General features: G+C 48.8%; 1 protein-coding gene across 1 annotated transcript in view; it reads right to left on the bottom strand.

The window, feature by feature from the left end:
* The window catches only part of LOC148136464 (putative G protein-coupled receptor 139), an 85,558-nt gene extending 71,160 nt beyond the window's left edge, over window positions 1-14,398 (bottom strand). The window contains exons 1-2 of the mRNA XM_087983335.1: window positions 14,329-14,398; window positions 1,087-1,386 (exon numbers count right to left, since the gene is read on the bottom strand). Of these exons, the coding sequence (XP_087839461.1) occupies window positions 1,087-1,386; window positions 14,329-14,398 (370 nt within the window). The remainder of the gene's footprint in view (window positions 1-1,086; window positions 1,387-14,328) is intronic.
* Between the last annotated feature and the right edge of the window lie 2,835 nt (window positions 14,399-17,233).

The raw sequence follows: 17,233 nt of genomic DNA, 5'->3' as shown, positions 1-17,233 counted from the left end.
AGCAGAAGCGCTCTGAAAGCTAGTCCTTTCAAATAAACCTGCTGGGTGATTTATTAACTTTGTACACCACAGGCCAGCACTGGCTTCTTCACTTCGAGGGTTAAAGTAATATTCCCTCAAATGGGCTAACTTAATTGTTCAACTTATATTACTTTTTAAATAGCACCATTAGTATTCAAAGATTAGAACCATTTGATTGCACTTTGCACAGGTCGACAAAGAAACTTCCACTTGGAAACAGCTTAATGTGTCATGACTGAGATGTGTCGATACCCACTGCAGTTTCCTCAAGGCAGTGGCTTCACAAGACCAGATTCATTCAGCACCAAAAAAAACATGGAAATCAATTTGAAATTCGGGCAATATCCACTTTTGTATCGTATCTCGTACTCCCCTCCCATTGATCTGACATTCTGGAATATTGAAGTCCCATTGTGATCTGCAGCTATAATTCCTACTGGGGAGGTCAGATTTACCTCCTGTTTGATTGAATTGATTGATAAATTAGAATGAAAGGACAGCTGAGGACAGTCAGCAGCTCACTTCTGAACTTCCTCTGGGTCACTGTATAAATAACTGTATTGGTACAAGAACTCAGCAGGTGAAGCATATTTCCTGCTTCTTGGAAACTTTGGAAATGGTAAAATAAAGATCTCCGTTTAAAGATGTTTGTAATTCGATAGAATATAAAATATATGACTGCTGTCATCCAGAGCAGGATAAAACTGCTGGATATGGTAAAAAGTAAGATGATGGATCTTTTTCGGCTCTTCATCTCAGGGTCCTGAATATTTGTACCACTGCTGTGATCCCTGAGTCTCTTTCGGACCTGACTAGAAACTAAAATACGTCTAACAGTGAGAGCATTAAACAATAAAATTAAAATGAAGGGAAGTAATGGAGTTAACAGCTGTTCAATCCAAGAAAATGCTATCCATGTGGGTAACATATAAAAGCTTAATGATGTTCGGCAACCCATTGGAATACTGTTAATTTTGAAATAATGAATATATGTAAAAGCCCAGGGAATATTCTTCAAACAAAACAGTACATTCACAATCACTATAACCCCAACTGCAATTTTACCCTTACAATATTTTGATTTCAGCTTTTCACAGCAAATTGCAACAAACCGATCGAATGTAAAAGCGACAGTTAACCAAACAGAGCAGTCTTTCGCAGTCGGAGCCAGGAAGAGAATGAACTTGCACACAGGAGTGTAGACCAGGAAAGACTTTAACCAATAAAGACCAGCAATCCGATACAATATGACATTGCAGACCACCACCATCAGATCTGCTGTAGCCATGGCCATCAGATAGCATGTGATGCATTTAGAGAGATCACACTTTCCAAGGGACAGGATCAGGATCGCTACCACGTTCACTGTGACAGAAAGATAAAAGCAGTAAAAGAGGATGAGTTGCCTAAAATGTAGGTTGAAAAAATGTCCTTCCACACTTTCAAAAGAATTAGATAAGCAACTGGGTTTGGGTTGTGTTTTACAGTGTTGTGGAAAGGTATGGAGAAGTGGGTTAAGCTACATCACCCTTGCAAAGAGCTAGATTGGGCCAGAAGGTCAAATGGCCTCCTTCTGTATTATAACCATTTGATAATTATATGACTACGTCAGGTCAAAGATGAAATACCAAGTATTCTCACATGTTTAGTACAATCCACGGAGACCTGTTGTGGAGTGTATGACATATTAAAAAGGCAATTTGACCTATCACGACTGTGTCAGACCAAAAACAATCACCAAACTATTTGAATCCATTTCTCACACTTGCCTTTGTGCGCTAGAAAAACACAGCACGTCAGGCAGCATCCAAGGAACAGGAGAGTCGACATTTCGGGCAGAAGCCGTTCATCAGGCCTTTAATGCAATTGCCCTTGCGTGCCTGTCTCAATCTCGACGGCCAACAATTCATCATCTATCAAACGGTTTCCGTTAGGGTGTGGAAATCCTATGAGCAAATGAAGGATTGGGATTGGGGTGTGCAGGTGGGGAGTTGGAGGCAGTCCATGAAAAGCCAGCACTGTAGAAAAGGAACCAGGGGGGACCTCAAGAAAAGGGAAAAATTAGGAGACAAGATGAGGGATTATGTGCACCAGAAGAGAAGCCAGCAAAAAGGCAACGTGGGAACATGAGAGAAGAAAACAACAAGGATTAAAAGTTCGACATAACAGAAGTGTTGCAGAGAAAATGCCATCAATGAGCAAACGAACAGGATTAAAAGAGTCCAAAGATGTGCAGGATCGGTAGATTGACCATAAGAATTTGCCAATACTGTCCAGAGATATGCAGGTTATGTGGGTTAGCTATGGGAAATGTAGGGATACAGTGTGGACACTTTGGGGTCAGTGTGGATTCTTTGAGCTTTCACGCTGTATGAATTCAATGATTCTGAGAAAGAAATGCAATGAGTGAAGGTGGAAGGGAAAGGTTATACAGTAACCTGGTTGAAAGAGATCCGAACGGAAGGCAATGTCAAGGTGGCACCTAGAGGTTCAAAGAGAACATCAAGGTTAAAGAGCTCCAGGTAAAAATTCAACAAAGTGAAGATGGACAAGTAAAGCATTGAGGATGAAGGATAGAAGAAAGCTGCTGGAAAGACAATATCAAGGCTGAGAGAAGATAACCAAAGCTGATGAGTGTAAACAGGAATTGGCTGTTAACAAACAGAAAATGGTTTGTACATTTCTCACAATCAAAACAAGTGATTATATCCTGTTTGTTTAACGAGGGGCATCAATCTGGTATTGAGCTGGCTCCTGGAAACATCCAACTTTATCGATCAGACAAGTATTAAGATCTAAACTGAGTACACGAGCATGACTGCCTTTACCAGGCATTGGGTAGAAATTGTCCCACAATGTGTTGAACACACCACCTTTTGAATTGACTTACCAGGCACTCCAAACACTGCAAGAATGGGATAGTATATGAGTTTTATCGGGTAAAGCGATGACCTGTACATCTTCTGTGTGATGAAAGAGGCAGACACACTGCCTGAAGTGGTTAGTAAATGGAGAGAGCAGTGATTTATTTATGGCACAGTGATTCCCTAATGGTTCTGTGTAATTGCGTCCCACTTGTCATTACTTACAGGTTAGTGAACAGGTTGGTATGGGCATCATCTGGCTCTTCCATGTGAAACCAATTAAGGAAGGAGCTGTATTATTTAAAAAAAAAACAAAATGGGCACCTGACATTATTATTTCATTAAATCAAATCTCATGCCCCACTGTGCATGGCACAAAGGTTATTCTGCAGGAAGCAACTGCACAGGACATTGGTTATCCTACTTTTGGAAAATTGTGGACAAATCTGGTCTCCCTCCTATAGGAAGGATATTGTGAAATTTGCAAAGGCCCAGAAAAGATTTACAAGGACATTGCCAGGGTTGGAGGGTATGAGGTATAGGGAGAGGATGAACAGGTTGGGGCTGTTTTCCCTGGAGCATCAGAGGGGTGAGCTTATAGATGTTTATAAAATCAAGAGGGCCAGAGATAGGATACATGCTCTAGGTATTTTCCCCAAGAGAGGGGAGCCCAGAACTAGAGGGCACAGATTCAGGGTGAAAGGATTTAGATTTAAAAGGGACCCAAGTGGCACCTTTTTTTAGGCTGAGGGTGGTGTATGTATGGAATGAGCTGTCAGAGGAAGTGGTAGAATCTAGCACAATTAAAACATTTAAAAGGCATCTGGACGGGTATGGGAATAGGAAGGGTTTAGAAGGACATGGGCCAAGTGCTGCCAAATGGGACTAGATTAATTTAGGATATCTGGGCAACATGGCTGAGTTGGACCGAAGGGTCTATGACTCTATGACTGACCCCACCCAGCATTTGAGATTGTGCAAACATTTGATGAAATGGATTTCATGAGATTTCATGGAAAATATAACATATGCAAAAAAAAATCATCAAAGCATATCATTTGTGTGTCCAACATAAGCCTCTCCTCGCTCTTTCTCACAGAAATATATCTGTGTAAAAACCTACACCCTATTTCTTCATGATGCAAAAACAAAATATTGCAATTGTGGGAAAGCTGAAGTAAGTACAATCAATGCTGCGAGTTCTCAACTACTCAGGCAGCATCTGAGGTGAGATACAGCGTGAATAGGTGCAATCTTGTTGTAACACAAAGCAATGTGATGGGACTCTGCAGGAGCGACCCGATGACAAGCCTACTTGGCAGCAGAGAGGACACCTGCAGAACTTTGCCTCCCATCAAGACCCTAAAGTTGGAGGTGGACAGCTCCTGTTCCCAGCAACATTATCGAGGATGGGCTCGTAATCCTCTGAAGGACAGGATCCAGTGTTGTGGAATTGAACAGTGGGGGTGGGGTGCGGGGTGGGTTAGTAACCCTTGACGGAGAGGCTCCAGTGTTCTGGAGTTGTACAGTGGGGGAGTGGGGATGGGTGATTAACCCCCTGAAAGAGAGGCTCCAGTGTTCTGGAGTTGTACAGTGTGGGGGAGGGTGAGTGGGTTAGTAACCCCTGATGGACAGACCCCAGTGTTCTGGAATTGTACAGTAGGGGGATGGGGGATGGGCTAGTAACCCCCTGAAGAACAGGATCCAGTGTTCTATAATTGTACAGTAGGGGAATGAGGGATGGGCTAGTAACCCCCTGAAGGACAGGATCCAGTGTTCTGGAATTGTACAGTGTGGGGGAGGGTGAGTGGATTAGTAACCCCTGAAGGACAGGATCCAGTGTTCTGGAATTGTAAAGTGGGAGGAGGTATGTGTTAGTAACTCCCTGAAGGACAGGCTCCAGTGTTCTGGAATTGTACAGTGTGGGGGTGGGTGAGTGGGTTAGTAACTCCTGAAGGACAGGCTCCAGTGTTCTGGAATTGTACAGTTGGGGATGGGGGATGGGTTAGTAACCCCCTGAAGGACAGGCTGCAGTGTTCTGGAACTGTATAGTGGGTGGGGGGAGATGGGCTAGTAACCCCCAGAAGGACAAGCTCCAAAGTTCTGGAATTGTACAGTGTGGGGGAGGGTGAGTGGGTTAGTAACTCCTGAAGGACAGGCTCCAGTGTTCTGGAATTGTACAGTAGGAATATGGGGGAATGGGTTAGTAACCCCATGAAGGACAGCCTCCAGTATTCTGGAATTGTACTGTGTGGGTGAGGGTGAGTGGGTTAGTAACCACTGAAGGACAGTCTCCGGTGTTCTGGAATTGTACAGTGTGGGGGAGAGTGAGTGGGTTAGTAACTCCTGAAGGACAGGCTCCAGTGTTCTGGAATTGTACAGTTGGGGATGGGGGGTGTGTTAGTAACCCCCTGAAGGACAGGTTGCAGTGTTCTGGAACTGTATAGTGGGTGGGGGGAGATGGGCTAGTAACCCCCAGAAGGACAGGCTCCAAAGTTCTGGAATTGTACAGTGTGGGGGAGGGTGAGTGGGTTAGTAACTCCTGAAGGACAGGCTCCAGTGTTCTGGAATTGTACAGTAGGGGGATGGGGGAATGGGTTAGTAACCCCATGAAGGAGAGGCTCCAGTATTCTGGAATTGTACTGTGTGGGTGAGGGTGAGTGGGTTAGTAACCACTGAAGGACAGTCTCCGGTGTTCTGGAACTGTAAAATGGGAGCCGGAGGGGTGGGTTAGGAACCCCCTGAAGGACAGGCTCCAGTGTTCTCGAATTAAAAGGGTGAGGTGAGGCAGATGAAAATCATGGGTCTTCTGACTCAAACTTTAATACCAGCCACGGGCAGTGGCTTTAGGTACAGCACCATTAAACCTAATTAGATACCACTCCTGTCTCTCATCTCACTGTTACCGAGAGAAGGATAATTGAAGAGAGTAGGGTGATGGGGGACGGGCTAGTAACCCCCTGAAGGACAGGATCCAGTGTTCTGGAATTGTACAGTGTGGGAGAGGGTGAGTGGATTAGTAACCCCTGAAGGACAGGCCCTGTAGTTCAAATTGATGAGCTTTTATCAGATCTGAAGACAAAAGGAAATTTCAGATTTTGTTAAAAGACTAGAATTGGAGAACAGCAGGAAGCACAAAGGAAAAGAGGCTTTGTTTTGGCGGTGCCTGGATGTGGGCATTATTTGCAATGTCAACATTCATCACTGAACTGTAAATTGCCTTGAGCTGAGTGGCTTGGTTTGTCCTTCGAGAGGGGAGCAAACCATATTGCTGTTGGAGAGGTCACCTATAGGCCAGCTTTGGCAATGACAACAGATCCCCTTATTTAAGGGTATTACTGAACCAGATAAAGTCATAGAGTCGCACAGTAATATAGCTCAGATACAGACCCTTCGGTCCACCGAGTCCATGCCAACCAGATATCCTATCCTAATCTAGTCCCATTTAGCAACATTTACCACATATCCCTCTAAACCCTTCCAAACGCTGTGTGGAGTTTACACATTTTCCCCGTGTCTGTGTCGGTTTCCTTTGGGTGCTCTGGTTTCGAACCACAATCCAAAGATGTGCAGGTTCGGGTGAATTGGCTGTGCTAAATTGTCCATAGTGTCTCGGGATGTGTAGGTTAGGTGCATTAGTCAGAGATAAGTGTAGGGTGATAGGGTAGAGGGATGGGTCTGGGTGGGTTACTCTTCAGAGGAACGGTGTAGACTTGTTGGGTCAAATGGCCTGTTTCCACGCTGTAGAGATTCTACGATTCTCTTCATATACCCATCCAGTTGTCTTTTAAATCTGGTAATTGTAACAGCCTCCACCACTACCTCTGGCAGCCCATTCCACACATGCACCACCCTCTGTGTGAAAAAAATTCCCCATAGATCCCTTTTATATCTTTCCTCTCGCAACCTAAACCTGCGCCCTCTAGTTCTGGACTCCCCCACTCCAGGGAAAATACCGTGTCTATTTATCCTACCCATGCCCCTCATAATTTTGTAAACCTCTATAAGTTCACCCCTCAGCCTCCAATGCTCCAGGGAAAACGGCCCCAGCCTGTTCAGCCTCTCCCTGTTGCTCAAATCCTCCAACCCTGGTAACATCCTTATATATCTTTTCTGAACCCTTTCAAGTTTCACAACATCTTTCCTAAAGATTGGGAGACCAGAAATGAATGCAGTATTCAAAGACTAGCCTAACCAAAGTCCTGTACAATCTCAATGTGACATCCTAATTCCTGTACTCAATGCTCTGACCAGTAAGGGAATACATACAAAACGTCTTCTTCACTATCCTATCTACCTATGACTCCACTTTCAAGAAACTATGAACTTACACTCCATGGTCTCTTTTTTCAACCACACTCCCCAGGACCATACCATTAAGTGTATAAGTCCTGCCCTGATTTGCCTTTCCAAATGCAGCACCTTGCATTTATCGATCTTAAACTCCATCTGCCATTCCTCAGCACATTGGCTCATCGGATCAAGTCCCGTTGTACTCTGAGGTAACCTACATCCCTGTCCAGTACTCCTCCAATTTTAGTGCCATCTTCAAACATACGAAGTATACCTCCTATGCGCACATCCAAATTATTTATATAAGTACGAAAAGTAGTGGATCCAGCACAAATCCTTCTGGCACACTGCTGGTCACAGGCCTCCAGTCTGAATAACAATCCTCCATCACCACCCTCTGTCTGAAAGTTTTGAGGCATTTCTGTATCTAAATGGCTAGTTCTCTCTGTATTCCATAAGATCGAATCTCACTAACCAGTCTTCCATGGGGATCCTTGTCAAACGCCTTACTGAAGTCTATATAGGTCACGTCCACCAATCTGCCCTCATCAATCCTCTTTTGTTACTTCTTCAAAAATCTAATTAAGTTAGGAAGACACAATTTCCCACATACAAAGACTTATTGACTTTCTCTAATCAGTCCTTGCCTTTCCAAATACTTGTAAATCCTGCCCCTCAGGGTTCCCTCCACCACTGATATCAGGCTGACTGGTGTACAGTTCCCTAGCTTTTCATTACCACCTTTCTTAATTGGTGGAACCACGTTAGCCATCCTTCAGTCTTCCGGCACCTCACCTGTGACTATCAATGATCCAAATATCTCAGCAATAGGCCTAGTAATCACTTCCCCAGCTTTCCACAGAGTTCTAGGGAACACCTGATCAGGTCCAGGGCGTTATGTGGTAATGCAAGTCAACAATGTTTTGTCGGTCAGCATTGGGCAAGATTTACTTTCGTAATTTTTAAAAATTGATTCCAGATTCACTATGTTTCATGATGGGGTGAAATTCATTCTTTTGATTGTGAATTCATTAACGTTATCATTACACAACCATCCCATGAGGAGGAGGAGACCAGGTGAGATTGAATAACAAAATACTTCATGATGCAGCATAGAACATAGAACATAGAAAAATACAGTGCAGTACAGGCCCTTTGGCCCTCGATGTTGCGCCGATCCAAGCCCACCTAACCTACACTAGCCCACTATCCTCCATATGCCTATCCAATGTCCGCTTACTCTGCCGAGGATATGGATGTGCTGGGCCTCCTCCACCGCCGCTCCCTCACCACCAGACGCATGGAAGAAGAACGCCTCATCTTCCGCCTCGGAACACTTCAACCCCAGGGCATCAATATGGATTTCACCAGTTTCCTCATTTCACCTTCCCCCACCTCATCCGAGTTTCTAACCTCCAGCAACACGATCCCCCGACTTGTCCGGACTTGTCCGACCTGCCCAGCTCCTTTTCCAACTATCCACTCCACCCGCTCCTCCCTGACCTATCACCTTCATCTCCTTCCCCACTGACCTATTGTACTCTATGCTACTCTATCCCCACCCCCACCTTCCTCTAGATTATCTCTCCACGCTTCAGGCTCTCTGCCTTTATTCCTGATGAAGGGCTTTTGCCCGAAAAGTCGATTTTGGCTGTCCTCGGATGCTGCCTGAATTGCTGTGCTCTTCCAGCACCACTGATCCATAAAGAGGGAGAGACCACCACTGCTACTGGCAGGGCATTCCATGAACTCACGACTCGCTGAGTAAAGAATCTACCCCTAACATCTGTCCTATACCTCCCACCCCTTAATTTAAAGCTATGCCCCTCGTAATAGCTTACTCCATATGTGGAAAAAGGTTCTCACGGTCACCCCTATCTAAACCCCTAATCATCTTGTACACCTCTATCAAGTCACCCCTAAACCTTCTTTTCTTCAATGAAAACAGCCCCAAATGCCTCAGCCTTTCCTCATACGATCTTCCTACCATACCAGGCAACATCCTGGTAAACCTTCTCTGCACCCGTTCCAGTGCCTCCACATCCTTCCTATAGTATGGCGACCAAAAATGCACACAATACTCCAGATGCGGCCGCACCAGAGTCTTATACAACTACAACATGACCTAAGGGCTCCGGAATTCAATTCCTCTACCAATAAAAGCCAGTACGCCATATGCCTTCTTCACCACACTATTTACCTGGGTGGCAACTTTCAGAGATCTGTGTACATGGACACCAAGATCCCTCTGCTCATCCACACTACCAAGATAAAGGAAAACAAATTCAAACAGAAGAAGGGAGAGGGTTATCGATGAAGATTGGTTAGGTCTTCACTTCAGTGGGAAATAGTGTATTCAGAGACCATTCTGATGGCCTTCAGTTCTGATGAAGGGCTTTTGCCCGAAATGTCAAATTTCCTGCTCCTCGGATGCTGCCTGACCTGCTGTGCTTTTCCAGCACCACTCTAATCTAGACTCTGATTTCCGGCATCTGCAGTCCTCACTTTTGCCATGGAGTGATTGGTATTGTGGAGAAGAGATGGTTTGAACTAGGAAATGTCGTAGTATTGAGGTGATATAGGGGATATGAGGGCACACAGGGTGCATGGAGAAGAGACTGCACAAGGACTGAAAAAAATAGAGTCAAGACAGAAACAAATTACATTGTGTGAGGTAGGAAGAGGCTAAAACAACCCATCAAGATTTGATGAGATTTATTATTGGCACACATACGGGATCCAGCGAAATGTACTGAGTTGCATGCTAACCAAACAAATCATACCTTACAAATGTACATCAGGGTCATAGAACAAAATGCAGAATATAGTGTTACAGCTACAGAGAAGGTGCAGAGAAAGATCAACTGTAATGTATGAGAGGTTTGATCATATCATTGGGGAAGAAGCTGTACTTAAATCGGTTGGTACGTGTTTTTAAACTTGTACCTCTGCCTAATGGAAGAGGTTGGAAGATAGTGTACCCGTGGTGGGAGGGGTCTGTGATGTGTTGGCTGCTTTTCCGAGGGCAGCAGTAAGATTAGATTAGATTTCCTGAGTTAAGATGGAAGGGAGGCTGGTTTGTGTGAAGGACTGGGCTGTGTTCACAACTCTCTGTAATTTCTTGCTGTCTTAGGGACAGTTGTTGCCATACCATGCTGTGAGGCATCAGGGGAAGATGCTTTCTATGGTACATCAATGAAAATTGATGTTTCATTGTGGACATGCTGAATTTCCTTTGCCTCCTGAGGAAGTAGAGGTGTTGATGTGTTTTCTTGTCTGAAGCATCATGGATGGATTGGGAGATGGATCATTCCTGATGCTTACTCCTAGGATCTTGAAGCTCTCCACCTCAGCAATACTGATACCGGCAGAGGCATATCCTGCAGGCCACTTCCTGAAGCTGATGACCAGCTTCTCCATTTTTACATTGGGAAGTTGTCAGAAGGTCGGAGACTCCGAAGTCAGAGGCAGTGGAGGACTGATGTCCAGATAATTTCATATCAATGATGGACCTGGACACAATGGCGTATTGTTCAATGCTGGAGTCATGGTCCAGAAGAGCTAAAAGGATGCGCGATTGGCATCTGCTCGGAGACAATGGAAGATTCTCTTAATCCAGAGATCTTGGTAATATCCTGGGATGTGGGTTCGAATCTCTCGATGGCAGAGGGTGCAATTTGCATTCAATAAAAGTCTAGAATTGAGTCTCATGGTGAACATGGATACATTGCCAATTGTTCAAAAACCATCAGGTTCACTAATACTGGCCTTGGTGGAATTAGCTTTGAAATAAAATCAGAAAACGCTGTAGAAACTCAACAACAACAAAACAAAGGAAGAATGTGTGTGTGTTTCCTTTCTTCCTCGTAGTGGAAATTGAATAAAGATTTGTGCACCTGGTTTCTTTCACTGTGTCTCACACCTGCACACACACCATGTGTCTGGGGAGGGGGAAAAGCATTAACCCAGTTAGGCAGTAGTGTGGGGGTAATAAAAAAGAGAAAAAAATACAGGCGTAAAAAATTGAAAAAGAGAAAAAAGAACAGAAGTGTCAGACATTCCGAAAAATAAATAACTTAACAAACAGGAGTGTTAGAGGTTCTGTTCATTCTGAGAATTGGCTCTGAGAGAGATGGACCAGTGTTCAAGGACTCTCCTCTTGATTGTATCAAGAGAAGGGGGACTTATTCTGGGACTGACTGTCCCACAACCAGTGCATTAGAAGGAGAAGGACAAGAAGGAGGAGGAGGAGAAGGAGAAGTGAGAAGGAAGAAAAGCAGAGTCAGAAGGAGGAGAATGTGAGAGTTATGAGGCCTAGGCCTGCTTCTGGTGCAGCAGCCTGGACCTTGTCTCCAGCTGTCCCAACTGCTGCTGCTGCTGCCTGAGGCCTACGTCCACGGCTGCTGCCAGAGCCTTATACAGCTCCAAGGAGTGTTGCTGCTGCCTGGGGGCCACCCCCACTGCTGGTCCCTGGACTCCACCTGCTGCTGCTTGAGGCCTGTCACCCCTAATGCCGCTTGGAACGTGCCTTGGGTCCCTCCCAAGATCGCTACTGTTGCTGTCAGAGGCCCACCTCCATGCTGCGGCCTCGGACTTGACTTGATGCTGCCTGGGTCTCGCCTTAGCCCCCTCCCAAGTCCCCCACTGCTGCCATCCGAGGTATGCCTCCACCACTGCTGCTGCCTTGGGCCTGGGACCCCAATTGGACTCAAAACTACAGCTGTTTCCTGGGGATAGCTCCAGCAGCACCCAACAGCACAGCCATGGCGAGCCCGAACACCGCAAGGCCAGCCGCACCTACGAAGTACCTTGGATGCTGCCTGAACTGCTGTGCTCTTCCAGCACAACCAATCCAGAAACTGGTTTCCAACATCTGCAGTCATTGTTTTTACCCAGCCGCACCTACGCCAGGGTAACCGCTGCCTTAGGCTCTGCTGCTCCAGCCCCAGCTACAACCCCGACACCCTTTAGGCACCATACTAAACGATTGGAGGTTAAGGCCTATCCCCACGCCAACATGTCCATCGAGGCTTGCAGTAAGGTCATGGCTATTCTGGTCGCCGCACTGGCCATTATCGCTGCGGCCATGACGTATGTGAAGGCCGTATTTTTCCTCAGGACTGAGCAGGTGGTCCACCTTACCGTGGAGAGGGGGTGTCACTGTGAGCGGGACACATCTGTTTGTCGACCCTTGGGAGGTTACGGCCCAGAGAGTCGTGATTTCCAATGTCCCGCTCTTTATTGTCAGTGAGCTCCTTCTCACACACCTTCAAACTCTGGGGGAAGTCCGGTCAGGTGTCCAACCGCTCCTGCTCGGTCTGAATGACACTGCCCTCTGGCATACATACTCCTTCCGACACCAAGTGTTTATTTGCCTGGACCAGGAGGAGGTCACCGAGGGCTCGTTTACTCTCCTCCACAAGGGCGCGACATACCGCGTCTTCTGGTCAGCGACGGCATGCGGTGTCACCTTTGCCACGAGGTGGGACATACAAGAAAGAACTGCCCCACCCAGAAGGCTGCCCAGCCCACGCCAATGGCTGAGAGTGGCGCAGCCGCTCCGACTCCCCCTCCCCTAAATTCAACACCACAAACACCAGCAGCAGGGGCTGAACCTAAGACTCCTAGTGCCTCGGCCTCTGGCAGGGATGGGGATGAGCATCCAGCCGGACACAAGGTGCAGGAAAAAGACATAAAGCGCCAAGCCCGCTGCCATGGACAACACCCCACTACCTCCTCTCAAAATGGGCCTACGATCTGCCCCACCCTGGCACGACAATGCCCCTTGCCAGCGTCGCCCTTGCGTGGGACCCCTGACCCCCAACCCCCCCCCCCCGTGTCCCTGCCTGATCCCTGCACTGCTGACCACATGCCGATTCCCCGCCCCATTACAGAAACCCCTGGGGCATCGCTGCCTGGTCCTGGCCCTGCAACACCTGGCCCAGGGGTCCATGAGCTCAGCCCCTCCCCACCCGGCAACACCCCTAAAACTGGGTCCTTAGTTCGCCCACCATCAACTGATAAACCAGGGGCGGGCAGGAAGTGACACAGCTGGCCCTCCCCACCCTGGCCACGCACCCTGACATTCCCCAGCCAATTGTATTGCGGGAGAAGCTGCGGGGAGGAACCTCGGGCCTAATGATCACCAAGGCGGGCAGGGAGGAGAAGGCCCATAACACCCCCCCCCCCCCCCCCCATCCCTCTTGGGCAGAGGCGCTGGCCCTTGGAGTGTAGAGAATTCCCGGCAGCTCGCCAGCGGCGCTGTCCCTCTCCAGGATATGAGCCCACGGCATCTGCTGCCTGTCCCATACCACTGCCTATCCTGCCCGAACCGCCAGGGTCCTTCTGCTGCCATAATTCCACCAGCCCCTGGAGATGACTTTAAAAACAACATGGGCCATGGTGAGGGCGACAATCGCGAAATATCCGCTGGGTCGTCGAGCGGTGGAGGGGAGCAAAGTGTTATCCTCACGCCTTCCTCCCAGACTGTTTTTCCGGGTCCTTGGACCTGGGGGAGGACCTTTTCCCTCGACATCACCAGGATAGAGCCCAACTGGCGCTCGACCGCTGGAGCTCCTTTGAAAGAGTATACTGTCGGCCACGCTGCTTGCCTGGTCTCGACACAAATGAGCGAAAGCAAGTCAGGAACTTCCTGGGAACATTCCTGGTGAGAGTGAGGGACGTCTGTGCCCCTCCCTCGTCCTCCCAGTAAATGTATATAGTTTTTGAATATACTGATTGCAGTTGTACAATGTTTCCGACATGAAGACAACTATAGCCAGCCTCAATGTCAACGGCAGAAGGGAGTCACAGCGCAGATTCCAGACTCTCTCGGTCCTTCGGGATGTGACGTATGCGATGCGCTTCCTGCAAGAAACCCACACCACCGCGGGAGACGAAGCCACCTGGCTCCTCGAGTGGCAAGGACGGTTCTACATGAGTCACCTCACTGCAGATCTGGCGGGGTGGCTATCTTGTTGGCCCCGCATTTTCAGCCGGAGGTCTAGAGGGTCAGGGGGCCTGTGCCAGGCCATTTGCTTCAACTGAAGGTTCGGCTGGGGGGTGCAATACTTCACTTGGTGAACTTCTACGCTCCCCTGGCTGGGTCGAGGCAAGTGAGCTTCTTTGGAGAAGTGTCTGCTCATCTCACCTCCATCGACGAGAGCCGGTGTGTCTTCCTCAGGGGAGATTTTAACTGCATTCTCGAGATCAGGGACCATGGCTGTGCCCACACTGGTTGGGTGTCGTGGAGGAGGTTGAGGGAAATGGTCAAGTCCTTCGACCTGGTGGACGTCTGGTTGAATCTCCATCGCAACTCCATCGCCTCCACCTTCGTGAGGCCTCGGGTCGGAGCATCCAGAATCGACCGCCTGTACGTTTCACGGGCGTACGCCTCCTGTTTTCTGAAGCCTCCATGTGGCAGGTGTTGTGCACGGACCATCACCTGGTGTGGGCAGAACCCCTTCCGTTCGGCGCCAGGCTTGGCTCCGCGTACTGGCACTTTATCAACCTGCTGCTGCAGGATGAGTGGTTCTGGAATTCATTTCATCATTTCTGGACCGGCTGGAGAAGGAAGTAGGGAAGCTTCCCCTCCCTGAGGCTATGGTGGGGCGTGGGCAAGGCTCACATCCGCGTTATCTGTCAGGAGTACGCGAGGGGGTCAACAAAGAGGGGGCAATCGAGGAATTGGAGAAGGAGATGCTCGACCTCGGTCAGCCAGACGCTAACCCGGCCCAGTGCGGGGTTTACAAAGAGAAGACGGCCATGCTCCGGGACATGCAGCTCGTTGGGTCCCAGGCGCGGATGTGAGTTCACAGATCCAGTTCCTCCAGGACCTAGACCGCGGCTCCCCCTTCTGCTCGCAGCAAAAAAAGGCGTAGCACCTGTCAGCAGCTGCTTGTGCTGCTGGCCGACAACGGGTCCCTTGTCTCGGATCTGGAGGGTATCAGGGCCCACGTCTGAACTTATTATACGACTCTGTTCTCCCGCGATCCTTCCAGCAAGGATGCTCGCAGAGTCCTGTGGGAGGATCTGATTCAGCTCAGCCCTGAGGACGCCGGAAGGCTCGATGCTCCCGTCACTTTAGAGGAGCTGACCAGGGCCTTCGACCAGCTCTCGAGGACAACAAAATTTTTTTCCAGGGTGTTGTCTTCTTGCCTGCCGTCCGTGCTAGCCCACATGCTTCACGGGGACCAGTCCTACACGGTCCCAGGCTGGAAGATACATGACACCGTCCTCCTGGACCGGGACCTGATCCATTTCTGTCGACCGGCTGGTCGGCCGAGTGCTTTCCTGTCTCTCGACCAAGAGAAGGCGTTCGACAGGGTGGATCAGGAGTATCTGCTCGGGACTCTGCGGGCATTCGGATTCTAGACGCAGTTCGTTTCCCGGATACGACTTTTGTACACCGCTGCAAAGTCTGGATAAAGTTAATGGGTCCCTGATGGCGCCCCTTCGCTTCAGGAGCGGTACATCAAGGCCGCCCCCTGTCCAGTCAGCTGTATTCCCTTTGCGTGGAGCCTTTCCTGTGCCTCTTGCAGAGGAGGTTGTCAGGGCAGGTTCTGCGTGGCACGGGCACGGGGTTGGTCCTCTCGGCCTACGCCGACGACATGCTCCTCATTTTCACTGATCCAGCTGAGCTGGGGAGGATGCGCGAGTGCCAGGCCGTGTACTCGGCTGCGTCTCCCGCCAGGATCAACTCGGCCAAATGTTCTGGGTTACTGGTCGGTCCATGGCTGATGTATTCTCTGCCAAAGGAGTTATGGGGGGGTTCAGCTGGATTACCACCCATCTCCTCTAACTGGGGGTCTACCTCAGCCTGGCTGAGGAATCCTGGCTGGCGAACTAGCAGGAGCTGGAGGCAAAGTCTCGGCTCGACGAGGACGCTGGACAGGACTGTTCTGAGTGCTATCTTACAGGAGTCGAGTGCTGGTCATAAACCAGCTGGTGGCTGCCATGTTGTGGTACCGGCTGGTCACTTTGGTCCCTCCTCCTGGTTTTGTCGCTGACATCCAGAACAAAAAGATGCACTGGGTCACTATGCAGATTCTGAGTCTCCTGATTGAGGAGGGCGATCAGTCGCTGGTGTGTGTCCACACCAAGGTCATGTTGTTCTGCCGTCAGACCTTGCAGCAATACCTTTATGTCGATCCTCCTCCGAGCTGGTGCACCCTGGTGATGTATTTTTTCTGCCAGGTGCATAACCTAAACTACGACACGCAGCTCGTGTTCGTCAACTGTGATGGTTTAGATGTCACCCTCAGGATGCTGCAGGACCTGATCACTGTCTGGAACATGGTTGAATTGTGTCGCACCTACCCTCCGGCAGGAGTAGCAGCTGTCATCAGCTAGCCATTGGTCAGGAATCCGCACCTCTTTCCTCGTGTGTTCGAATGGCTGTCAGAGTGGAGGGCTTTGGCGGTGAGGGTGACCAGGGTTGGGGTCTCCCAGCCCAACTGTGGGTGTTTGCAGTCTCCTTTTGATTTTCTTAAAAACCTTCTTCTCTGCTTTTGGTTGCACTTTAGTCAGATGGAGGGGGGAGGGCAGTTCTGAACACCTCCTCGTGGGTCTGCTCCTGGCCCTGGCAAAACTGTCCATAAACAGGTCCAGGCAGCGGGCCGTGGAGGGGGCCGTTAGGGCCGACTGCCTGCCCCTCTTCTGCGGTTCCGTTAGCGCCCGGGTGTCTCTGGAAAAGGAACACACAAAGTCCACTAACACCCTGGAGTTGTTCAGGGAGAGGTGGGCGCCGCAGTGAGTGGAGTGCATTATTTCCCCCTCCAACTCTATTTTGATTTAGTCCCTACCCTCTCCTTCACTGTTGGATCACACAGCACTGCCCTTTGATGTGAAGGGCACTGCTTGTCACTGGCCACTCGAGTGTTTTGTTCTTCCTGGTGGTGGAGATTTGAATAAAGATTTGTGCACCTTGTGTCTTTCACTGTGTCTCACACTTGCACACACACAACATGGGCGCTGGGGAAAAACAATGAACAGAAGTGTCAGGGGTTCTCAAAAAAAACCGAAAACAAATAAGCAGGAATGTGACAAGGGTCGGG

The sequence above is a fragment of the Chiloscyllium plagiosum genome, unplaced genomic scaffold (genome assembly GCF_037043375.1).
Source record: "Chiloscyllium plagiosum isolate Xiang-an unplaced genomic scaffold, Cpla_swu_hap1 HiC_scaffold_45, whole genome shotgun sequence".
In the NCBI taxonomy this organism is placed as follows: Eukaryota; Metazoa; Chordata; class Chondrichthyes; order Orectolobiformes; family Hemiscylliidae; genus Chiloscyllium; species Chiloscyllium plagiosum.
This window is presented reverse-complemented; position numbering and strand designations above follow the sequence as displayed.